The sequence below is a fragment of the Anopheles nili genome, chromosome 2, assembly GCF_943737925.1.
Source record: "Anopheles nili chromosome 2, idAnoNiliSN_F5_01, whole genome shotgun sequence".
NCBI lineage: Eukaryota > Metazoa > Arthropoda > Insecta > Diptera > Culicidae > Anopheles > Anopheles nili.
The window spans coordinates 30,222,859-30,249,368 of NC_071291.1; the positions used below are offsets into that span (position 1 = coordinate 30,222,859).

The following is a 26,510-nucleotide window of genomic DNA, read 5'->3' on the forward strand; positions in this document are numbered from 1 at the left end:
GTCTATTGCATTTCTGTTGTATCGACAAGATGGGCACCTGTTTCGCGTCATCTCTCTCCTCCCTTGCCCAATCAGCCTACAATGCGCTGCTGCAACTGCATGCAACGCATGATGACGGTTGTTACGCACGAAAAAGGCGGGAAGCCGTGCGTGTGTGTGTACGTCAAAGCCAACTGCCCATGCGCGCCTTCCAGCGCACGCTTACGGTTGGCAGCTTCCTTTGCGGGCTTGTAGGGAAAGCTAAACATATATCTCGGAGATGGGGGAGTGGTTGTAGCTATTTAAAAAAATGTTTCATTTCTTCTCCCCTTGGTCCGGGTTGCTGTACGGGATCCGTACGTACAAGATCCTTGTAAATTCGCTTACATCCGCGTGTAAACTCGCCCAAACCACGGGCCGGCGCTTCGTACGCAGCGTGAATAATCCCCTTACCTTTTGCAGGATTAAACCGGTTGGTCGGTGGTTTTGGTGAACCTTAAACCCTATCTCTCCCCCCTTTTTCGGAAGCGTAAAGTCCGCCTCTCGGCGGCGGTGAAGGTGTCGTGGGAGTGTCGTGAAGAGAAGCAGCAAAACCCCGTGCGTTGGCCGGTGCCTGTGTGTTCCCAACAGCAAGTGCGGTGTGTGCAGCCCCGTGAGGGCCTTTTTATTAATAACACAGCGAACCGGGTACCGCCTTAGCGCGACCGGCGGGATTCACGGTGTGTGGTTTTTGATATTTGCACAATTTTTCCCATCGCGCTCTCCCGCAACGGAGCGGGAAAACGTCGAGCGGAAAAAGGAGGGAAGAAAAACAAAAAAAACGGCAAGTGAGCGTGTGCGCGCAAACTTCATTCAAGAAAGGAGGAAGCAAGAGTCAGCCTACTTTTGGGCCGGACGTGCAAAGGTTGCTTTGTCGGTCGAGTGAACGTGCGAAAGACGAGTGCGCGCGCGTGTATTTTGTGTGTGTGTGTGTGTGTTTGTGTGTGGTGCGGTGCACAGGAGCGGATCATCGGCATCATCGCACTGTCCGAAGTGCGATGTCGTAAGTGGTTGCGATCCGGAAAATAAAAACATCTGCCAACCATCGCAGTAGCCGTTGGTGCAGTTCGTCAAGCGGCAGTACTTTTCGCGCTTTTCCAAAACTCTCTACCAAAGCGGCACACCGACGGGCCCAAGTAGCGCGTACGTGTGTGAAGTCGATAAAGTCGCAGACAGAGCTCGTCAAGGTGCAGGACCTGGAGACCACTTGTCCGTAGGACGGAACGGCATCCATTGCGTTCTACCGTGCTCCGTTGGACCTAAGGGAAATCGATCGGCCACAGGAGACAGCGGCGTGTGCGAAGGATTTCGCGGTTCACACTATAGCGGCGAGTCACGGGACACAAGGCGAAAATGAGCGAATACACGCTGGACGTGGACAATCTGATCCAACGGCTGCTTGAAGGTGAGCATACGTACCTCTTCTTAGCTCCTAATTCACTCAAGACACATCCCCACCAACAAGACATGGGGTATGATTGGCATCACCCGCGGAAAAGGGTGGTAGCGAACTAAACCAAAATATTCACTCCACCATCAACTCGGCCATTCCCTTTGGGTGGGGTGCAGAATTTTCATAAGGATTTTCAGGCACAGACGTATTCCTTTCCCTCACACGCATTAGCATTGAAATCCTCGGTGTGCGTGCGCGTGTGTGTGTAAAAGCTGTGCGCTTTTTTTGTTCAATTACATTTTTCCATTTGATACCTATCTACTCCCATCCATCACACCATTATAACCTTGTCCTTGCATTAGTCATGTCGTCCCCACCTAAGGCGAAAGATTCGTCCTTTTATCAAACAACACCATTTGAAGATCTGCGGTGTATACTTCTCGCTTCGATCGTGATGGCATTTGTCGTGCATTTTTCTCGATCATATCTAGTGTTCCGTTTCATCGCTGTTCTTCCTATGTCTAATCATTTCTTTAGCTAGATTTGTTTTAATGTGTTGATCGTTATGAGTTATTCTTTTGTCCAATTAGATCTACTTCTCCTCTTCTCTTCTTCAAAGCGTAACCGTATGAGAACCAAATGGAAGCTTAGTCTCCTTCATGCGTAATTCAGTACCTTCAGGGACAAAAATATCACTTTCAGGTTAATAATCAATGGGATGAACACAGACTCGTTTGTAAAAGCTCTCCTTGATCGTGGCATGATTGCAACGGGTCATTTTTACCGTCCCTTGGTATTCTGCCCTCCGTGAGCGTTGTCAGTGAGCTGTCGCCGGGACTGAAATTAATAATTAAAATGCTCGTTACGCCCGGTCGATTGATGCGGCTCACCCAAGCAACCCCCGCATGTGTGGGTGTGTATGTGTTGCGTTATCGTTCAATCGAAGGCCCTTTTCCGGCGGTTGGTTCTCTTTGGTGATTACAATCGATCCACGCGCGACGGTAGAAAACCCTTTGATTGCCCGCCCATCGTCGGGTGTCCATTTTCGCTCACCAAAGGGCGTGGACATTCGGCGATTAACCGATTCGGGCGGCCCCATGCGAGCATGGCTCGCGGTGGTACCGTTTCCATCCCCCAACCTTCCCCATCATTTTCATGCCCAAGCGATGGCGATTCATTACGCGTTTCCACGAACATTTTCCCGTGGTGCTTTCTTTGTTGGCGTGTGTCGTGGGTCCCATGTGCTCGAATGTAAACAACCGGACGGGTGGTTCGTCCCTTGAGGATCACCAGTCGCAAATAAAATCCCAACCAACACCACCGCCCCGGTCAGAACTCGCTAGTTCGGTTCCAATGGCCAAAAAAAGCTGGGGCTTGTGCCGTGTTGTCGACGTTCCTTTCCGTGCCACTCGACCGATTGTGTAACGTAACGTGGAAGGGAAAGCCGAAGCGGAGATGTGATAGGGGTTGGGTTTTATTTTTCTTATTTCCACGCGCCGCCCGTTTCGTGCTTTCGGGGGCGCTAATGTAGCGCAGCCGCCACCCCCTAGGGTTTGGTTTGTGTGCGAGTGGCTGGGTATCTTCGCTCTATTATTGACTGCAATTGATTGGGGAATATTTTTATCGCGCCAATCGATATGGTGACAGCTTTCGAATTGTTATTTTCGGATGCGGCGCGAACTGTTGGCGGATGATGGGTTGATGTATTCGAGCAGGTGTGTGTGAGAGAGAGAGAGAGGTTGTGGGGAGGGAGGGAGGATTGAATATGAATGCTTGATGAATTGCCAACGCATTCGCTTCTCTCGCCCTCGAACGAGACTCACAAGAAACAGCCATTGGAAGCTTCTGTGATACCCTAATCTAATGCTGCCCTATTTGTCCTTCTACATAATCGGTGGCATTGACATTGACAATGAAAATGCTAATCCTTCAAGTAGTCTGACATTAAAATTAGTATGTGTTTAGGGATTTTTTCGCTTAAAATTAATTTTAAATGAGTGCTTATAAGGGTTGTGAAACATAATTTTTATAATGTATATTAACTGTATAATAGTTACTAAAATCAACAGCCACAAATCAGCGGAATCAAATTCAACTGAAAAACATTATTGAACGTAGAATGTCAATCAACGTCAATATTTCCATTAAACAATTTCACTTTTTGCTCAAAAATATTAAGCTTGATTTGAACATAGCTTGTACTTTTGGTGCTACATTTTCTGTTATCTTTCAGAAAATTTCTTGAGAATGGAATGTAATTTTTTTCTCTGCTATGAGAGTACCTTGAATTATTCATTCTTTACAGAAAGCGATAAGAGCAAAGGTAAAAAAAGACCATCTATTTCTATATTTACGCATCCTTGAAACGCATCCCAGTTTTAGCGGTGCGTGGTATGAATCGAAAACTGGAAAATGAAAGAGGGATAAAAAACAAGGAGAGCTCTAATTAAGAATCATCCATCGGCCGAGCCAGGTGATGAATGTTTCGCCATCCGCCCGCGAATCCGTTAGATCCGTCGGTAAGCTTTTTAATTTAGCTGCAAGGCGGAGTGAAAGGTGGGCGGGAAGAATATGAACAGAAGAAAACCCCAAACGAAAGGCGAACATGAATGGTCTTTTTCTCGGTCTGTGAAATAAGGTGAACGATGTTACTGTAAGATGATGAAAAGAATGGCAGAGAAAAAGATCGCATTGGTAGAAAGAGAAACATATGAACAAAGATGTAGTATAGAGAGAGAACGATAGAGAGAATTGGTGAACGAGAGAACTACGTTAAATATACACCCCTCGGTGTAGGCTGAATGCAAGAAGGTTGGCTGTAAATTTATTTACTAGCCGCTTCGGCTAAAATGGGCCATTCCACTCCGGCGCATGAATGATGGGTGATGATGATCTGATTTCGCTGCCTTTTCCGTTCACCATCTCCAGCCTCCGAATCCATCATCGGCTGGAAGTTGTTGCTGCAGCTCATTCTATGTTAATTTCATTCCATAGTTGCTTCTGCCGGCGCCGCCTTAGTACCGTTTTTCTTCAGCTTTTCTGCCGCCACATCGACTGTACGAGCTTTGGAGCCTATTTTTCTCCTTTGTTTTTCTGCTCCCTTTAAGGAGGCTGGAGTGTGGGGATTTAGTTTTTCTCTGCATCTTTTGCCTCGTCTGCGTGCTTGTTCCATTTGAGGTCGATCGGTGTACCGCTAAATGGTAACACCCCTCCCATGGGCTTCGGAAACGAAGCAATATTTGAATTAAACCATAGTCGAAACCAAGGAACGTAAAGTGCGTGGAATAGGCATTCTAAAATGGCACCGCTGCGCGATCGATCGGGGCAAAATCTTCGTTTGTTTTGTCTATTCAAAGTGCAAAACAGCAGATCTGATTACGATGGGTGAATTGGCACTCGCTAACATTTTATTCCAAGATAGTCAGATCCGTATGTGTCGGATAATGTTGTCAAGCTTCTTTGGGTCTATTTTGGTGTATTCTCCGCAGAAGCTGTGTGTACTTCTATGTAGAGGGAAGCATGGATAAAGTTATATCGATGTTTCCAAACTTTCTATTCAAGCACTAGGTCGTCATGCATCGCCACACGCCGATTCGAATTTACCTCGGATTTGGCAAATCATTATGTTAACACATTGGCACAATAAAGGGAATCAATATGGGAAACCTTCTAGCCTGGTTTCCATCGATCCGGAAACGGTAAGCCAAATTTCCCGCGCTAAATTTATCGCATCAACCCGCAGCGCCATTTGTCTTTTTTTGTTTCGCTCCGAATTGGCTCTCGTTTGGTGCGTTAGTTGCGACAGAACAAATTAGAAATGGCTCGTAATGGGTTTCCTGCGGTACGCAAAATCAGCGATGATGAAAATTTCATCGTTTTTTTTTTGTTCGTTCCTATTGAATTTTGCCATCCAGTGTTGCCATTTTTCTGTCGGCTTAGTGAGGAGTATGCCTGGTGTGGAGCACAACGATGGCAACGAAGTGGCGAACGAATAAAAAGGCTTTGAAGAGATATCTCCGCCACTTTGGGGAACCCTCGGGGCTCGAGAGACACTCGATGGAACCGTTTTACTTGCCGCTCGAGCCATTTGCGGCAATGTCCCATCCCGTCGCATTGCTCGGGATGGAAGTGTTGTTTTTTTTTGTTCTCTCCCTAATATTGTTTGGCTTTCCGACCCATTGAAGGCGACCGATTTGGAATGATCCATTTTTGGGAGTTTGGACTATGGGACCCTGAAGTGGTGGATCGCCGATTTGATGAAACGATGCCAGCCGGTTCCGTTGGGCAAATGTGGAGACGTGTTGCTTGTTTCAGAAAGCCGCAAAAATCGAACATAAAACACGATATTGCATTGTTTTCTTTGTTCCAAATACGGCACGTCTACGGGAAGCTTCAAGCAGTGGTTGAGCAAGTGTCGATTATGTATTCCTTGTAACTTTGTATGTAAGTTCTATCTATATAAAAAGAAAACAAATTTGTTGTAGATTTGCAAGTATCGTCGTTTCTGTATTCTTATCATCGCGCATCCTTGCCGTGGGAGGCTTCGTTATCTCATTTGTAGACAGCAAATTTCCTGCTCCGTACCGGCAGTGAAAGTGCTCGTTAGCATAAATCAGAATATTTTCCTCCTATGGGTTGGGAGCTAGCAAGAGCATTTCCCTGAGCAAGTCGTGCGAGTCAGTTACTTGGGCATTGGCGCATACGAGTTTGAGAGCCTCGTGCCAGAAAGCCAAAAGAAACTGATCCATTTTCTAACTTATCAGATGCTTGAATGGGACGCCTTCACGGAAAGCCAAATGGATGGGTCGAGATGAGACGATGTGGCGATCATGTACGATGCTTTTGATGTATGTTGTGGAGATTTTTCACTCACGTTTGCGGTTGTTGGGATAGTTGTGTTTGCCTTAACTGGAAGCTGAAATCACTCATGTTTTGCCAAGCAAACAAACGATGCCGTATGAGTGATGTGGGAGCTTGCGTACTTTTGCAGGTGCAAATGCTATGGTAGGTAACAGAGTGAAACCTTAGTGTTTTAGAGTGTTTCCTTCGGGGCGGAGTTGTTTTGTTCGAGATAGAATTTATGTGCCACAAAGGAGATATTTTTTGCCGTTTCATTTTGTTATTTCAAGTTTTTTTTTAAGGAGACCAGGATGATTTATGGGTTGACTTTCTTTGACTGTTTTATTATGCATTATTCTTGGCTGTCTATCAAACGGAGCCCTTTTCGTAAGGATATTATTTGCAACGGTTTTTTGCTCCTCTCGGATACTACTATTTGATCTCAATGCCACATGTTTACGGTTGGTTTATCACATGCCCCGTTCCGACGTCTGAAACACCTTCTGTTGTACCGTGCGAGATATCTATTTTTAACTCCCCAACCTCCCATCCTCGAAGGAGATGGAGAACGTGGGTTAAGTTTAGCACCCTCGGCCCGTGCAAATAGTAAACTCCGAGTGGTCATATTGGAAACGATCGACGCACCATTCTCTACGCTCCAGCTGGGAAGAAGTTTTGTTTATTTCTTGTTAATCCACATCGACCGATTGAACGGTCAGTGAGAAATCAGTGACCAAACATCGGATACCGCCCGGATACAGCATTGGACACGCTAGAAAAACGATACGCCGGAAGGAGTTAGTTCAGGAGGTTTTTATTTTGTATTTCTCCTTCGACACCCCCATCGATGCCGACGATAATTTGAAGCTTTTTTTGCCTTCCGCCTTGGTCGCGCGTGCACGCGCCCGAGTCTCACACCTTGTGCTTGGCTGGAAAGTGATGTCCACAAATAGCAGTCGAGTGGCAGGCTGCCGTTCAATATTTAATAGTCAATTTTCGTTCCATCGTTTTATCACACTTCGCGTTTCGTGCGCGCGATGTGGTCAGGCGGAAGTCATTTATCTTAGCAATGAAGGCACACGTCGTTGCTAGGTCGGTTAAATTTAGTGTGAAGAATTACTTTTTACACGGCATGATAGTTTTTTTTTAAATTATTATTATATAAAACTCGTTCCTTCGTGCAGGGAGGTTTTCACTTGCTGAGCTGTTTTTGAAACGGATACCAGTCATTCAGTTGGCATTAAAATAAACACAAATTTACGTCATCCTTGAGCTTACGTCGCATTCTGCATCAGCTCCAGTGCAATGACAGCGTTGTTGAGGTTAGATTTTTTTGGCAAATGTTACTAAATCGCGACCGCTCCGTTTATATCGAAAACGGAAGAGTGGCGTATAGGGCGAGAAAGAGAGAAACACAGAAACAGTAAATGAGCATGAAAAATCACCAAACGAATTTCCCAAAACCTCCGGCTTCTCTCGGATCCTGTGAGCACGAAACATGTCAATGGGTAATGGATTTCTATTTTTAACGCCTGTCTGGTTGGCATTGGTATCAACGAAGAGTTTTCCACCGCCCCCAGAGGCAACGCGTGATGTTTCCGTTCTGTCGTCGAATAATTTCCTCACCCATTCTCGCCCTGTCGTACGGGGATTTCCCGGCGCCCTGGTTGCCTTCATCGTGGAAAGCTACAGGGCCGTTTGAAGCGATTTTCGCCTATTGCTTCCAAATCTCGCTCCATACGAAGGCAACAAGGGAAGGCAGACGTGTTAGCGTGCGCGTGTGTTTGTCTGTGCATACGCGCGTCCGCTCGTGTGTATATTAGTGGCAAATTTTCACTGGCAAATGCTGGCCGTCGGTTCCAAAAATAGTTTTTTCACGGCTCTCCTCGTCAAACAAGCCGAGTGTGCGTGATGCAAGAGCCGGGGGTTTTTTGGTAGTTTTAGCCTTTTGGTTTAATTTCGATCCTATCGATCACGTTTCGTCGACAATCTACCGGCGAGATGAAGTTTGGATGGGTTGTACGATTCAGTGGGGTTGATTGAATGCGGGCATGGTTTAGCTACTGATATATTCTCTTCTGCGCCAGGAACGACATAAATGGTAGCTCTTCTTACAAATATATGCTTGTAATTTGCTTGTTATATCAAATCAAACGACGTTTTTTCTGAATATATACATTAGAACTTTAACAATGAAATATTTATTTGAATTAATTAAGCTCTAAAATAACTGATTAAACAAATGCTTCAATATGGCCAGAATTTGTATGCTTCATATGGGACATTTTTATCTGCGCTTGTACGATGAGCTGTCGTGAGCTGGTACTGGTGCTGAACGTGCAATATCTTACTGATATCTTATCGCGCTCTTGCGCTTCACCTTGGAGCAGTAAATATCGGTCAAATGTAGCGGGATTCTCGGCCTTCTGCTTGCGGGATTATTCGCCAGATAAGCGCCAACCAAGCTTGAGCACATCTCAATAATATCTTAGGTCCATCCACTTGAGCCGCAGCCGTTTAAATTCATTAAGATATCGATTACTTACTAACTAGTAACAGAGGGATAGTAAACGGCAACAGAGCAAACCCAAACCAGACCGACTCCTGTGTGTGTGTGGATTGAGCAGATTGCGGCACTTTTTAACGTGGGCCGTGAATCATTTACAAGCTTCGTGTGGTATTAATAAGCAAAACGTGACGTCGGTGCACGTGCAAACATGAACCTTTAGGCGTGTTAGCCAGATCATCCCTCGCACACAGTTCCTTTTTGTTGGAACAACTGTTGGCTCAATAATCGATCGTTCTGGGTGATTAAAAGTTTGCTGATGAATTTCAAACAAACTTGTGTGGAAAAGGCTCTATAACGGCTATAGAACTCTAGCCTTGGCATAGTCGTTGTCTGCATCTTATTGTGGCGTGCTTGCCTTATCAATTGAGTGGACAAAGAGGTATTAATCTAAATTAAGTACGAAAGCAACTTTAAATAACGTTCGTTTGGATGCGAATTTAATGTACAGATAAAAGTGGTGAAGACGTGTTTAAGTTTCAAACCATAACATTATTCAAGATGTACATTCCCTTCTCAAAATAAGGAAAATGTAGTTCTGTTCATTGTTGTTCTTATTTTAAAAGAAAAATTCGCATTTATGAAACAAAAGAAACACAAAGACAAAAGGGTTAATATAATTCACACACATGGAAGAGTAAATAATCATTCAGAACGAACGTATGCTCTCGCTAATTCGTTGATAAATTCCACTCCATGACGAAGGTACCGCCGAGTTTGCATCTGATTGACGGATTTATGGTAATGATTGTTTGCGGCAATGTTTTCAAGATGTTTCCCGACAGCCCCGGTTCCGACCGTACATCGCCGCTATGTTTCCTCTCGAAAGGGCTAATTTCCATTCAGCTAGAATCAAGGGATCCAGTGGCGTGGTGGGTCCCTGCTAGAAGCTCCATAAATCTCGTGTGCTCTAGGTCGACACCCGCGAGGCAGTGAAATACTTTTGCCCATTAGCCTAGTTTCCCACTTCCGGCGGTTGCTTTTTTACCGACGAGTTCCGGCGGAACTCGCGCTCGAATAGCGTAAATGGGCCAGCACGGGTGGCTCTCCTTGCGACGCTGCGCGTTCTATTGATGCATAATTACATTACACCCCGTGTGCCCCGTTTCGTGAGCTTTCGTTCTGATTTGTTGCCCCGTGCCGTTCCCGATTGCGCCTCTAAACTTCGGCCGATCTAATATGTCCTTGACACGAAAAAAAAAAAAACAAACTTAAATGGGGAGAAAAATGCACGCCATGACTTGCTTCGATGGCGATAAAGGCGCCATCGTGTTTGTTTGCTACTGGTACGCCCCGTTTAGTAGGCTCCTCGGGGAGCCAGCAAAAGACGCTCAACAGTTTCTCTTCTTGCCTTCGTGTGGCTCGAAACTGGGTTGTGCCCCCGATAAGGAGTAGCGTGTGCGTGTGTGAGTGTTGAACTCATGCTTTTCCTAGCAGTTGCCCTTCGAAGGACGCCTTTTAGGACGCGGTTGATGATGTGGGTTCGATCGATCGGTGCACTTTGCATCGGAAGGACGGACAACGTGACGAATCTGGCCGTCGCCTTCTCCGGTGCTGACAGGCTACTTGTTGCCCACGATGCACATTATCAGAGTGCGGTATCCTGCGTCCTTGCACGGCACTTGGCATCGGATCGCAAATCTCCATCGCACGGGCGTTGGCGCATGCAATGCAGCGTGCGCACTGCTAATGCAATTTAAAATGTCAAACCCAGTCCTTTCCGCTACCAACTCGCCTTCGATCCTTATCTCCATGACGCTTCCCGGGCTGCTCGGTGGGTTGGCGTTGTGAAAAATCGATATCTCGCGCCATAGGGCGGTGAGACCGCAGGCGGGGTTGCCATTCCTGGCAGCAACAGCAGCCAACTTCTCTAGAAGAGCTTTTCGTTTCGTCGTTGCCGTCGTCGTCGTCGTCGTTGTCGTCGTAACCGCCTTGCACAACCACTACCCCACCGTTGGGGTTGGCTCGGGCCGTAACGCGAAAACGAAATGGTTTGAAATGGCTCCGTAGAAAACGGTTGGTGCTTCAACGAAAGGAAGGATAGGACTTCCTTGCGATGCCTCGGTCGACTCGTCCGTCCTGGGAGATGGTGAACACAATGGGTTCCGCTCATTCTCTGGGCTTCCAGTTTGCAACCCGGAGTAGTGTACGCAGTTTTCCATGGTCCCATTCGTCACCCTCCACAGTATGCTTTCACTGCTTTTCCGCTTTTCCACCTTCCTTCAGCCGGACCGAACGACTTTGTGCGTTGACCATGACACTCACTGTGAACGATGGCGGAGTGTGAGAGATGGTGGTGGTTGGAAAATATAACTAAAATATAAAAGCACCTCTGAGCCAGAAGCCAAGTGAGCGGTAGGCTCTTCCGCGGTGCCGCATTTTCCCTCCCTACGCTGGAGGGTTCCGATGTTTAAATCACGTTTTTCTCACTTTTCAATGGCTTCTTTGTGGTCGGTTTCGCATTTTCGAGTAGCGTTTTGCTTCCTTCCCACATGGGTTTGCTGACCAGATCGTGGGGGAATCGATTGAACCGTTTTGTTTTTATTTGCAAAGAGAAAGTGAAACATTGCGAGGCAAAAGCTGTTTCGCGTGGTGCATATAATTCTACAATAAAAAGCTTTTGAGATGGAGTACCTAATTTAGCTCACACTTAAACGGCTTGTCTGTAATAGTTATCGCTTTGGCTACGCTTGGTAATGATGCCCTGTGGAATTATAATGAGTTGGTATTGAGTTTTATGGCATATCGATATGCTTTTATTTCCTATCTGATCTTTCTTGGTGTTGCAGATTATGCAAGTTAGGGGCTCCATATGTGAAGGAACGAATGCATGAACGTTGGAATTAGCTTGATGCTTCCTTTTTTTACCAAACCTGGATTGTAACTGAGCCGATGTTTACGTTAGTATTCCGTTCGATGTACTGTTGTTACGTTCATTTTCTCGTCGATCGATCCGATACGCTAGCAATGAAGGGCTGGTTACGGTTTCGCTGGCGTAAGCAGCTTTCAATTTTAATGTATTTTCATTTCCCGTACGCCACCCGGATAATGTTGACCTTACCAGTCGAAGGAAAGTGTGTGTTGGAGTGCGCTTTTACCCCTGCATCTGTTTTTTTTCTTTTTCCCGGTTGGGGCATTGGAAGCCCAATTGGTAGTCGTGCAAGCGCTATATCAAAGTTTTTTAGGAAAAAGTTGCGAAGGGTAGATAATTACTTTCAAACTTGCCCTTTTTGTTCATCGGTTTGTATGGTTGCCGGATTTTTTTTTGCTTTGATGTTGAAAAAAATGTACCAAACGATGTGGCGCGTGGATTTGTGCGCAGAAAAGCGGACTTTTTTTCCTAAGGGACCGGTAGTTTGATGAAGAAAACTTCATTTGCTATTAAATACGATTGCATTTGATTCAAATAGCAACTAAAGTCTAGTAGCACGCGATGCACTATTTCGAACAACATACGAATGGTCAACTACAGAACATTATCATTAGTTTTTTTTATTAAATTTACTAACGCGCTACATTGTTTTTCGAAGTTGATGAATATAGCAGTGTTTAGTTTTCGTCCTTCTTTAATTTTCCCTTCAATATATCTTGATGAATGAATAAACCAAAGCACGAGGCCACTCACACTACAGCTTTACGGTTCTTATTATCGCGGACAAAAAATCTAAAGCCAGATTATTTAATCAATATTTATGGTTAGGTCGTGCGATGAAACAGTGTTTTATATAACGCGAGCCTTTTTACTGATTGGGGGTTGGGTGCATTCACATTAGTTTATGAAACATCTCTAATGTCAACAGAAAGCTTTACGATGGAAAGGAAATTTTCATAAAGATACAAAATTCCGCACTACAGTGTGTGGCAGGAAAAACTGCAGCGTGTTACTTCAGAACCCTCAGTATCATCATTAAACACCTAAAAAAAGGAGACGTTTCTGTCGGTAGGGTAGAAGGCCACCATACGGGCCAGATCATTATGCTGTGAATAAATGTGTCAACCGTTTCCAACAACAAGATATGGGGAAGAAAAATGTATGTCACGATGACTTACTCTTAGTTTTCATCTATTCTTTCTGCTTGGCTTGGGAGGTGGTATATATTTGCTTAATGGTTTAACTAGGTTTCGCCAACGGGAGATATGCAACCTATTACTACTCTAATTTTAGCTTCGCCCGAACGGAGCGCGATTTTTTCAGGCCATTGCGCACACCTTCGGAAAGAACATCACAGCTCTTTGATGGTGTTTTGGCTTGTTTTTGAACGTTCGTTTTGAACGATGTGTGGCACTGTATGTTGGTGTATTTTCCACGTGAATTTTAAAGGATTTTCTCGAACAACTCGCTGACCTTCATTATAACCTCACGCGAGCTTTGTAACACGATGATGGTAGTTTGCTTAACTAGACAGGGTGCAAATATTTCGACCCAGCCGCCTGCCTGGTCCCTACGAATGAGGTCGATCAGTTTGTGTTCGTCCTGGCACCCAGCGGAAATGACGCCCTTGAATGGATTTATCGACGTTAGCCGGTTGCTATCGACAAGAGAGTAAAGCGAACGTGAAAATCTAAGTACATTGAGCAAAATTGTTTCCGATCGAATGTTGTAGAGCTGCGATGCAATAGGAAGGTGGTATGGCATTTCTAGTGTTGGTGTAAACATGCCACTCAAAATCACGCCGTCTCGTCCTGCAATCACAATTATCGATCATATTTGATTGCTGGTGATGTGGCAATTATTTCACTCGATTTGCAGCCCTCATGTGTTGGATGTGGTTTGTCGTGTGGATTGTTTTTTAAATGGTATTTTATTTTTTTCCGATTAAATTTCTTTGCTTTTGTTTATATCTAAGTTTGGATTGGTTAAATTGGTCCGCTTTAATAATACACTGTACAAATTTTAAAAATGAAGGAAAATTAGAATTGCAAAAGTTTAAATTACGCGATCATAGTGATTGATAAGTATAATAATATGACGATAAAGGATGATGTTAAGTATTTAGATTGATGTTTGAATTCAGTCTACTTGATATATGGCTATTTCTCAACACAATTGACAAACTTTTAATTGACCGCTAATCTTTTCTATGAACAAGTTTCAATTGGTGATCAAAAGCAGTGTCGGTAGTCAATGCACGAGCTCAAAAAATAAGTCAATAGGTTTATTTGCTAGTCAAACAATTAGTGGACCTCGCTAGATGATTGCGATCAAACGATGTGTTGCGATACGATGACGGCACGTTGCAGTCGACTTTCCTTTGCATGATCGGAAAAGCGTGGGGAACCATGAATGCATGATCGGGAAAAGGGAACCTCCGGCTTCAACAATGCTGGCTTGAACGACTTGAAAGGCATGCACGTGAGAACCGAGTTCGATTTAATTGTTACGAATGCATACTAATACCCCGGATTGTAGGCAGTGTAAAGCCAATAGAGGAAAAAAACGATTATAAATGGAAGCACCAACTAATGTAGGGATGCCGCGTGCGTACAGAGCCAATTGTGCCGCACGTGTGCAGCGGAATAATAGCTTGTGCGGAAGCTTAAGCATACGGTAGAGAATTATTTTTGTCTAAACCAGGCCTCGTACTCGGGGAAGTGATGGTTGTAGCCGCACGATGAGGAACAATTGCGTGTAGTTTGAGTTTCATTGGTGTTTTGTGCTCGCAACCCTGATTGATACGTTGTCCTTTGACCGGTTGGTTGTTGTAATTACCGAAAACGGCAAATCATTCTGCAAGTCACGTTTAAAACTATTTATAGTAAATTTAATTTTATTAGCTTTTGAAATTTATTGTGATCATGGTTTTTGGACGTAAGAAAATTGTATAGCTGCTTGGCGCCCATTCTTTCGTTTGCTTCTGATTTAATTAGCAAAAAACAAACTACTTGATAGACGATTGCATCATCGATTACGGTTGTTCTGCGCAATCTAAATGAAGTTTGTTTACCATAAAACCGAGTTGAATGTGTAATATAAGCCGAGCAGAGCGGCCGAGCGGCCGAGCAGCTGTTTCCGAGCATCAGGGCATGGAAGAAAATGGATTCCGTCCGTGCCACGGTCGCCCGCGCGGACAGCCGCACTCGAATGTTACATATTTATCACCTTTGATACGGTAAATGATCCGGTTCCGGTTTCATTTCACGACACCGCCACCAGGTGGAGATCGTCGAAAATGTTTCATCCGGTTGTGCAGTAATGTGCCGCACCTCGCGAAGCCGGAGAACGAGAACGCCGGAAAAGGGAAAGGTTCATCCGACGCCCTGCGGGAAAGCAACGCAGACGGAACGTTGGTGGGTGTTATTTTTTATTTATTAACAGAGTGGCGGAACGCGCCCTGGGGGGAGATGTGGGGGGAGGGTATAAATTCAATATCGCTCGAGTTCGCTCCTCTAGCTCGCTGGGGGCAGTTTTCGTCCGATGCTCATCTAGCGTGATGCTACCTGGCTTCTTTACCGCGGGCCCACTAGGGCATATTTTTCGTTGGCAATCTTCGCCTGCTCCAGCGGGACCGTGCGCCGCCATTAGCTGGCGGATATTTGATAAACAAGTTTTGCGAGAGCCGCCAACCTCATCCACCCGTCCGCACACACACGCACACCCCGCGGCTTGTGTCCTTTTCCGAAGCGAAGAAGTAATTTCTTTTTATGGAAGGGTGATTTAAGGAAATTTCTTGTCGCCGTGTCGCCCCAACTACGTCAAATGGGTGTGTGACGCAACGACAGCGGTGATGATGATGATGATGATGATGATGATGACGGTGGGTGATGGTGATGCTGGAGTGTCGGACCGGATCGAATCGAAAATGGAGGATTTAAAGTGTGCAGTAAGCGCGAGACTGTGCGGGAAATTGGTTTGCCAGTTCAATTTGAGCGCAATAATTAGGTTGTAAATGAAATCTCGCTAACCCACGGTGTGTACCCCCTAAGCCCGCTGTCAAGTCAGCTTCCTGCCATAACTAAACTGACGAAGCTCGCCAACGTGGTTACGTGGGGCCGTCTGTGCTCGTGGTGCCTCTGCAGTGCTGCGCCGGAAAATGGGCAGCAATCGGCTGCCCTGCAGCCGCAGTTCCCGTTAAAGCGAGAAAACTCCACAACCGTGCAGGGGTTGACTGAGCGTTCGCATCGTTTAGCGGGAAATTGAATTTGAGAATCGTTTTTTCACGCTCGAGACGAACCGCCTTGAGGGGGCACACTATTTTACAACCGAGTAGCGTGAAGAGCGCTGAATTTTCGCTTGCGTCTGTGCGGCATGAGAAAGGCGGCTGGAAACCGAAAGCTTAAGCTCAGTTCAAATTGACGCTGATATGGACGTATTAATTTGATTCGTTACTGGCATCACATAGAATTAGAAAGTCGTTAGAACATTGTTTATGTGGATTTCCTTTGTTTGCCTGCTTTTGCTGGTCGATGTTCGATACGACCCTTGGATAAATGCTCATTAGCTTATGCAAATACACGCACACATGTTCTGACACGCATTTTGGTGTGAGTTAGTTAAGGCGGTGGAAATCGTCTGTAATTATGCTACCGGTGGTTCGCCCAAAATCCGCTTGCCTTCTCGATCCTTTAGCTTGGGTTCGTTTGGAGGTTTTTCGCTAATCAAAGGATAACACGAGGGTGAATTTTTCACGAGCCACAAGAGCTGTAGGATCGTTATTGTCCGCTTGCGTGGGCAGACCTGTTGGACGTGCCTTGGGCACAATTTAATTTAGCTACGGTAATTACGCCAAATTGCGTCAGACGAAGAGCAAGGAAAGAGGAGAAGACCTTTTTTTTTCAAATTTTAATTTATATTTTATTTATTCTCTCTTTGTGGGTTAGGGAACCTCTCCGTATCTTAACAGGCTACGTGTAGTTGTAAATCCCGGAAGCGTTCATTCAACGTTGGATTTTTGTTTTTTCAACTTCGTTGTATCTTGTTTTAAACGGCTTCATATCGCAATTTGATTATCGCCTTCGAACCATCCTACACGTTGCATGCTCGAGTCGTTCCTTGCAATATTGAGGTTAAATATAGTTCTGACTCTAACCGAATCCATCATATGGCATGCAGAAACATTTATGTTTTTTTTTTCATTTCTCAATCGGCATCTTTCGCAGTGTGCGCGCTTGGTGTGTTTCCCATTTGTGTTCCCATCATCAATTCGATCGCGTCTCGATGAAAACTTCTCCATCTCGTCAATCGTCCTGTTTCTCGGCTTTATTTATTCTTTATGTTTCTCTTTTTTCTTTTTTCTCTTTCTTTTCCTGCTGCTTTGTAAAATTCTGGATTTCGTTTCGTTTCGAACTGCAATACAACTGTAACACCAAACGACAATAAAAAAAAATCATGTATGATAAATTATTCAACGACGCTTAACAACAACGAAATGCCGACAAAACTAAAAATATATGGCTGCTGTTAATCAATAATACGGTCTTTCGCTCAATGTTCTTTGCGGCATTTTTCCGCGTTTGCTCGGCGATGTTCGCTTCGTCGGTACGTCGGTAAAACTCGTCGTGGTGCAATTGGTCCATCTGTCCCCTTAATTGTTGGGGTGTTTCTCGGGACTTCGCCATCCACAATCGTCTTCAACGAATGGAAATAATCACAACAACGTCACTCGATGTTAAAAAAATACTACTGCCCACCGTGCATCTCCGCCACTAATCCATCTCTCTTCTATACTTTCCCTCCGGCCGATGGTGGTGATCGTTTCGTTTCGACGTGTGACGGCTGCTGTGTGATATCATCCTTGCCGCGACCGAAAAAAAATGAAATAAAATAACACAATACGAAACCAACCACGCAACATCCGCCGCGCTTCAGCTCACAAACTGCAGCAGCAGCAGGCACAAGAGTCGCGGAAAAAGGGCAAACTGAAAGACATCTTCTCGCACGATTTCATGGGTATAGCGCCAACCTGTCGTTTTTTCCTCTCTGTTTCGTGCATTTTAGTTACGCGTGTTTCAGTTTTGTCGTGTTGCGACTTTGCAAAACTGCGAGAGTAGCGTTTGGTTGTATTTTGATTAGTTTTGCTGCGCAGACACCCCCCTCCTTCCCATCCGCTGTCCTCCCAACCTGCCCTATTACTTTGATTTTTTTTTACAACTAATTTTGTGCTTGCGTTAAAGTATGTGCTAGTCATCTTGTTGTTCGTATCCTGTTCTACGTTCTTATCCCCCGGGTTGTCGGTTGTCTTGATATATACACGTTTGATTGTGTGCTAGAGTTTCGCTGCTACTATTAGTACGGCTCCTTATCTTCTTCCTGATTGTATGTTCATGCTGTGTGTGTTGTCTCTGTCCCCTGTCTTTCTTCTCTTTTCTATCTGTCGCCCTTTTGCTCTTGCTCGCTATATTTTGCCACCGTTACAAAAAGCGGTGCCATTTTAATGTTCGTTTTACTAAACTACATACTTTTTCGATTTCGTAACTCTGATTAGCTCTGTATTTGTTGATTTGTTTGTTTGTTTTGTTTTGTTGTAGAAGGTGTTCCTCTGTTAGTTATTTTTTCAGTAAGTTTTACTCGTTTATCGAAAAGGATTGCCTTACTCCTTGCTGAGTGTAACTACAATTTGTATGTACTGGATACCAATTTCTTTACATTTTCTGTATAATCTGATCTATTGTATGCTTTGCGTGAATTCAAACATATTGCTTCTTTAAAGGAGAGCTTCACTGTAACGATCGAATTGTCGTCAAAAATATAACCTTTTGTATTTCCTTTAACATCAGATTGTATCCGACAGCAGTAGCAAAATATGTGATCACGTGGAAAATTGTGAATAAAATAAAAGCTGAGCAATGTCGCTGCCGATTTATCTCCCGATAAATCAATTTAATGCTGTGGAAGGGATTGTAATCGTTTTTTACCCCGTCGATGTTAATCGATTATATTGCGCCTTGTCCGAGCAGTTCAATGGACGTAGGGCATTTCCGTCAAAATGTTGATTGCATTTGACAAATCGAAAACGAATCGATCTGTTCCGCTCGTCATCATTACGTATCTTGGATATGAAATTGGCGTCCTGGTGTGTCTACATTCGACGTTGTGTCTAAATAGCATGAGTTTCTCTTTCTTGGGAATTATTTACATCTTCTATAAAATATTGATTTGAATATTGAGTGGTGGTTATTAATATTAAAACGTATGAACAGTTACATTTAAGCAATTGAAAGTTACAATCGATGACGCTGTTCGTTTCTTAATGGTTCGATACAGCATTGGCATGATTGTCTCTTTTAGACAATTAAAATGTTCTGATTTGTTATTCCTGTCCAATATCCAAACCTATTTTTTCATGTCAATTAGACGCAGAACATATGCTGCACTAAAACTGCAACCCTCGAGTTACGATAAAAATGGCCTTGTCTATGAACATGTTGCGCGGTGGCATCTATTACATATGCATGAACAAACACGCCGGGCGTTTCTGTTTCGCCCGCCAATTGGGACCGTGATCGTTGAATATGTAAATTTTTCCACCCCAGTAGGGTATGGATTTTTTCCTTCGATCTCCCCAACCCGTTTCGGCGGATCACTGCGACGAGCTACTGCTCCAAGTGGTTTGCCGTAAAGCTGCATCGAGTCCATTACTCACACGTGCCCCACGGTCACAGGGACAACGAGTCAAAGGAAAGGGTAATGCAGGCAGGAGGAGACGACGTATTGTTTATTCGGTCGATTCGCGGTTGGGTGAACCTTCATCCGCATAATGCTCATCCTCTCCTTCGCACGGCTCACGGTTGGTGCTGCCGATTTAGCTGTCAATGTCACGGCCATGGATGAGTTCGCGAAGGCATCCACGGCGTGTGCCGTGCATGAACGGGTTATTGCTTCAGCCGATGATATTTTATTGGCGATATTATTGTTATTATCGTTTATGACTTAATTGGATGATCGGTCGGCTCGATAAATGCGTTTGTTTGGTGCCCGTTCTGACTCAGCATTGAAGCGGTGAGTCAATGAAGAAGGCCTACCGTGATATGGATTCAGATATATGAGACATATGAGATATATCGCGACTTTCACCGTCTCCATTTTCCTCTAATATTGTGGACGACTGTGTACGTTTTTATGCCTTTTTTCAACAATTATTTGTTTTTGACACATGTCTAATGGATAACATAAATATTTAAAGATATCTTCAAGGAAACAAATGTGTGTAAATTATTAACTACTGTTAGTCGAATTGAATGGAATTTAAACCGACCAAAACGCCTATTATTAGTTAAAGCGATTATTAGTCAAAAGCTTTGTTCAACCCCAGCGTTATCCTATTCTGTAGGAATGATTAAGATTTGATTTCTGGTAGAATATTTCGCTGGTAGAACTTTTAATCTGGTTTCTTGATAATCAGATTACTGTCATAACTTTGAATTTTCACCATTCTCTGTTTACAAGACGAGGTTCCATTTTGGACTAGTGATAATAAACGTTTGTTTTTTATATCACATGGCTCACCTGGAAACAATTTAACCGGGATGGATCAGAACGATGGAGTAGCGTGCTTCCGTGGGTTGATTGGTTGAATGATTGATTGCTGTATATAGAGAAAACCTTGAAGCGTTTGTGAGTTATAACTTTTTGTTGGCAAACAGAATGCGGGTATCGTAGAAAAACTCAGTGTGAATGGCTATGGTGATCCTTTGTTGTTAGGCCTCAATAAAAGCAAACCCGAACAACAGATAAGAGCCATTTTCTCTTCAAAGTACCGGGCGCCTCCATCGTCTTCCTGGATATGACAGACGTAGCTTTGCTAAGATGGAATGTTTCTTTTAAATTAACAACTAAACTAAATGTCAAGATGAATGGAAGACTTTATGACAATTGGTTTATAATGGTGCTGAGGCAAGATAAATGCAGCCTACGCAATGCTCTAATATGCTAAGATCGTTATGGAGAAATATCTTTGCTGTAAGAGTATCATAAATTTCGTGGCAAGAAAATTAAACCTAATCACGGCGCTAATTTGTTTTTCAGCTGCTTATCGTGTCAAGTTTATCTTAAACAACGTTGAAGTTGTACGCTTTTATCTCTTTCGCCTTTCGGTTGGATACGAGATAAAATATTAATATTTGATGATTTAATTACATTTGTGTTGTTTGTATTTCTATTCTACGTAATGTACTACCTCATCTTACGTTTGATGTTGGTAAAATGTAACCCTTGATAATTATTTACGTAAGTAGCTCCTCTGCGGTGAACATTTTTTCAATCTCTATTCAGTTTGATATTTGTGTGAAAATGTTTGTGCTAAGAACGCAAATGATGAAGATGAAAACTAAGTCTTCCGCTGGACAAAAAAAAATCAAAAATCTATTGCTGATTTTACGCATGTTATGGAAAGTTTTTAAAGGTTTCACACAGAAGATCGGTACGGTAATTTAATTTTCAAGGGCATTTATTTACCCATCGAGTAAATAACACCAGTACGTCCTTTCCTAATATTCGAGATACGTTTTTCTTTACTGTTCGGTATCTTCCTTACTCCTGTGACCTATTAGTATCGTAGCTAGAGTATTGCGTTGAATGTGCGCAGATGTAATGTTTTAATGAAATAGCATATAATAGGTGTGTTGCATTCGAGTAGTATGTTTAATTATTGCACGAGCGCCTGAGCAAAGTTAGTAACAATTTGTTTTTCTCTTTTTTCTCTTCCCATATTTTCATTACAGGTTAGTATTATACGTTCCATGGCTTTTATCTGGTACAGTATATTTCAGAACGGTTATTGTGCGGCTTCAGGTAATATTACTATGTACGAATTTGGGAAGATGGTTGATTTTAGGAAGAAAATTTCGACTGTTTCTGGTTTGATGTAATGAATTTTGCTCACTATCATTTTTTATGTGAATTTTGCTCACATCTTTGTAAACAAAGACAAACACGAATAAAAACAATATAATGTGGATGAATTAATTTCACATTCAATTCCATTTCGACGCCAGCGAACCATTGCTAGGGCGGTATCTGTGGGTGGCATGACGAGCTCCCCATTTACCTTGCGTCATTGTGCTGCGACGCGCATTGCTCGCCTTGCGCCTCGACGCCCCGCGTGCATGAATCGAAGCGTAACGGAATTGTCATCACGCGAGAATTGCGCATTCACTGGTGGCGCGAGTTTCGTGTGTTTGGATTCAGCAAATTTCCATTCAGCATGACCAGTGCCTCTCGTTTCTTCCGTACGGCATTTGTGCGCGATCTCAAGCTTGCTGCCATGATACTGGCTAGCAACAGAGGTTGCGAATGCAAAATAATAAACTCGTAAAAGCTCAGATTCCATCGAAGTAACGGAGCCGCGTCTCCGGTTTAGGACATTGCAGTGCCGTAACGTTGAAGTTCATGGTCAGGGTTTTGACTGGTTCCCTCCGAAACAGCAAGGCAGTGTTACACTCGAGTGAATTTAAACAGCTCGATTGTTTTTATTTATTTGACTCGCGATGAGCTCGTCCGCGACCTGCTGTACTGGCCCTCTGGTGTCGCCCATACTGCAATGTAGAACATTCCTTCTTTGGAAACTTACCGTAATTCCCTCGTGAGAGGGAACGTTGATGCAATCGTTGATGAAAAGCGTCGGCCGCGGCCATGTGAGAGATTTTATTAGACAGGTTGCTGCTGTTGCTGCTACCGTTTTCGAACTGCGCCGTGGATGCACTTGTTTCCATCGAGACAGTCCCCTCTCTGGGTTGCATCTGTCCTCAATCTACTGCGTTCGCGCAGCTAGTCTAAATGTAGTTTCATGATGGTTTGTAGTGTTACGCCTGATGGAGCTAAATACTTCTAGGCTGTTGAAGGGCAATATCCGCGTGTGTTCGTGTCTCGGATGGTGTCGGGTTTGTTAGTCAGAGATTGATTGGTCAATTTTCATCAATAAGAGCGGCGCCCTTGAACCACGTTATGTATGGCATATGCGGAATATGAGAGAAATAGCAACAGAAACTGGAAGATCAAAGATTTGATAGTATATGACTGATCTGGTGTACCTTAGAATTAGAATAATTTCTATTTGCAAGCACTTTTGCTGTATGGTTAACGAAACCATCTATTATTGTTAAAAATTATTTATATATATTGTACAAACACATGTTAATTTTTTATTTCTTTGCATCCACTTGTGCAGGAACTTCAGCACAGTAAACCAGTTCGTGCATTCTGTAGTAAAAATTGATCATTTGTAATCCGTACTAGAATTGGCGAATTGAAAAATTGTAAATTGCCCATTCGATTGAATTCAATTCGTGTTCAATCCAGTAAACCTATGTTGTTTTCGTAATGTTAAATACAGATTGCTCCCTTCACCAGATGCACGATTCAATCATCGCCAATCTCGGTGTCTATTGTAGTATTGGATGCGCACCAATTCCTACCACTACTTCTACTGCCGCTATTGTTACTAAACCTGTTTCACCCCCGATAGTATTAATTCTTTCGATCGACGACTGCATCCGATTAAGCTCACGCGATGCTTGTATGACGATTATATATACCCGAACTACATCAACGACGACTCCGACATCACCATTTTAATACTACCTCTAGTGCATGACTTATGCCGCCCCCTTTCTAGATGGATGTTGCTTTTGCAGCCACGTTTGTTGTTTTTTTCGCTTATATTTTCTCCCGTTTTGCAACCGGTGATGAACGTCGATCGAAAATTAGGTGCAATTAAAAACGTCTCTCAAACACAGCGTTCAGCGTCTCTTTCCCAGCATCCCAACACGTGATCATTAATGCTAGGCAAACGAGCGTTTTCGCTGGAAGCTCCGGGCTGCCTCCGCTACGGCATTGTTCTTCCCCATCGCGGAAAGGGCGGAAGATAATTTGACTGAATGTTACGCTTGGTTTAAAAGAGCTTTTGTAGGGTGCAGGGAAATGCTTCATTACAGTGTAGGTGTATTTCAGAGCCTAATTCACAAATCTTTGATTCTAGTATGCATCGATGAAATTCCCACATTTCCATGAATAGAGCGCTGTACGATTTTTGCTATATTATTAGACTTTGCATCTTTTTTGTATTTTTTTTCTCCCACGACGTCCGCGGAGCCTTTCGTATCAACTCGGGAGTGTAAAATTTAACCATACAAACATCAAACCGTCGTAACTTTGATAAATTTATCAAAACTATGCTCGTTTGTCTCTTACGATAGCTTCGGTTTAATTTCATTTTATCGTTTTGCATCATTTAATGATCATGATTGTAATGCATGCGGATTGCACGTTAGATAAATTTTTGACAATGTTTCGTTATATTTTTAAAATTTTTTACTTTCATGAAATTCATGCTTCTATAAAAATATGTATTAGTCATTTTCAGTAAATACTACTATTATTTGCTATCTAATCAATTAAAAAAACAAAAGAAACGTTTTTATAACTTTTGAGAGAGTGTTCATGTAGAATATTGTTGCTAAATCGTATGCTAATTTATGTAAAGTTCTATTTGTGAAGCTGAAAGATAATGGACTGCTTTTTTCATTAACCTTCTCGTTTTTTTATATATTGGTTTACTGTTATTTACAATAAAAGATTCTGTGCGGCGAAATGATATTTTGACCGATTTATATAAATATCATATGATAGATAATTGATAATGTCACATTTTCACAATATATTACTCTTTGTATTTTATTTACAGTACGAGGATGCCGTCCGGGAAAGTCGGTACCGATGCCAGAGGAAGAAATTCGTGCGTTGTGTTTAAAATCTCGTGAAATTTTCCTACAACAACCAATACTCTTGGAACTGGAGGCTCCACTTAAAATTTGCGGTATGCGCTATGTAACTTAAGGAAATTTTACATCTTCTAAACTTTCAAACTTCTTGACTTCTTCATTTTCAAACTTGTATATCTTTTCGTTCTCGATAGTTTTGTCGAAATGTTAACATGTTTGAGATGTTTATCTTATCTGTGTTTATGTTTTCAGGTGATATTCACGGACAGTATACAGATTTGTTGCGGTTGTTTGAATATGGTGGATTTCCGCCAGAGGCAAACTATCTATTTCTCGGTGACTACGTGGACCGAGGCAAGCAATCGCTGGAAACGATTTGTCTTCTGTTAGCATACAAAATAAAATACCCGGAAAACTTTTTCCTACTGCGCGGAAATCACGAATGTGCCAGTATTAATAGGATATATGGTAAATGTGGAGAAGCTGCGGCAAAAGTGAATGTAGTCTAAAATAGTAATTTTTCTTTCGCAATGCTTTATGATGAATGCACAGGGTTTTATGATGAATGCAAACGACGATACAATGTGAAACTGTGGAAAACTTTTACGGATTGTTTCAATTGCCTGCCTATTGCTGCCATCATTGATGAGAAAATATTTTGCTGTCATGGCGGCTTAAGTCCAGATTTGAACGTAAGTTTCATACAAGAACGTAAGCTGAATTTTAGTAAATGACTATTAATTGTTATCAATTCATATTGTTTTACTTACAGCACATGGAGCAGATCAAGCGCATTATGCGACCCACAGACGTTCCCGACACGGGATTACTATGCGATCTACTGTGGAGCGATCCGGACAAGGACGTCAAAGGATGGGGCGAAAATGATCGCGGTGTTAGCTTTACTTTCGGTGTGGATATTGTGGCAAAGTTTCTGCTTATTCATGAGCTGGATCTCATCTGCCGTGCGCATCAGGTCGTTGAAGATGGTTACGAGTTCTTCGCCCGCCGATCGCTGGTGACTTTGTTCTCTGCTCCGAACTATTGCGGCGAATTCGACAATGCGGGCGGCATGATGTCGGTGGACGCAAATTTAATGTGTTCGTTTCAGGTGCGTAGACTGTATGTCTGCACAGGCAGCATATGCAGAATATTACACTTTTCGTCACTGATTCGTTTGTATATTGCAGATTTTGAAGCCCTCGGAAAAGAAGGCCAAATATCAGTACAGTGGAACGAACAATCAACGACCGCAGACACCCCAGCGCAATCAGAATCCCACCAATAAACGAAAATAATAATTTCTCTCCATTCTCAACCGCTACCTGACGCGACGCAGCAAGAAAAAGTCATCATTAGCCACCAGTTCGTCGGCGAACGCCGCCACCAATACCACCAATGCCTCGAACACTGCAGACGTCGATGAAGACAGCATGCTGACAGGTACTTCCGTGCCGTACGATCTCGTAGCAAATAATTTAGTACACCGCCAGGACCAAGATCGAGTACATTCAGCAAGCGGCACCACAACAATGTGTGTTTCAACGTCAGCATCAGCTGGATCGTCGTCATCTTTAACGTTGCGGAAGAACGTACCGATAAAAGCAATAGTATTTACCGAAGAATCTTTACCGTGCAACGACACCGGTGTGAGCAGTGCACATTTACGACCCGCTACGCCATCGGCGCTTCGGCCAGGTGCACCGTCTATCGGGAGAGTATGTGAAGATGAGGAAGACTGTTCCTTGCCGTCACCGCCTCCACCACCTTCGATACAGTCAGTGCCTGTAATGCAACTGCAAGCACTACATCTACACCAACCCGTTCCGCAGTATCAGCAGAACGAGCTATTGCACGAGTCGGATTTGAAAAAGCACAATGTGGCTTCCGCACGTTCATGTTTTTCGCCACCACCAACGTCGATTGTAGCGCAAAAGCCGCCTAGCTCCGGCGTAGCAACAACGGGTGCAGCTGGTACCAGTAGACAACTATCAGCGTCTTATTCAACAGCGATGTCAGCAGCAAAATCAACACCAATCT

At 43.5% G+C, this 26,510-nt stretch overlaps 1 protein-coding gene across 1 annotated transcript; it reads left to right on the top strand.

Moving 5' to 3' along the window:
* Positions 1-1,371: 1,371 nt before the first annotated feature.
* Positions 1,372-26,046, top strand: LOC128732205 (serine/threonine-protein phosphatase PP1-beta catalytic subunit). The gene is made up of 7 exons (XM_053825375.1): positions 1,372-1,423; positions 17,623-17,703; positions 24,434-24,565; positions 24,723-24,938; positions 25,023-25,162; positions 25,243-25,581; positions 25,661-26,046. The coding sequence occupies exons 1-7, from the start codon at positions 1,372-1,374 to the stop codon at positions 25,766-25,768; spliced, it is 1,068 nt and encodes a 355-aa protein (XP_053681350.1). The 3' UTR covers positions 25,769-26,046.
* Positions 26,047-26,510: the final 464 nt, after the last annotated feature.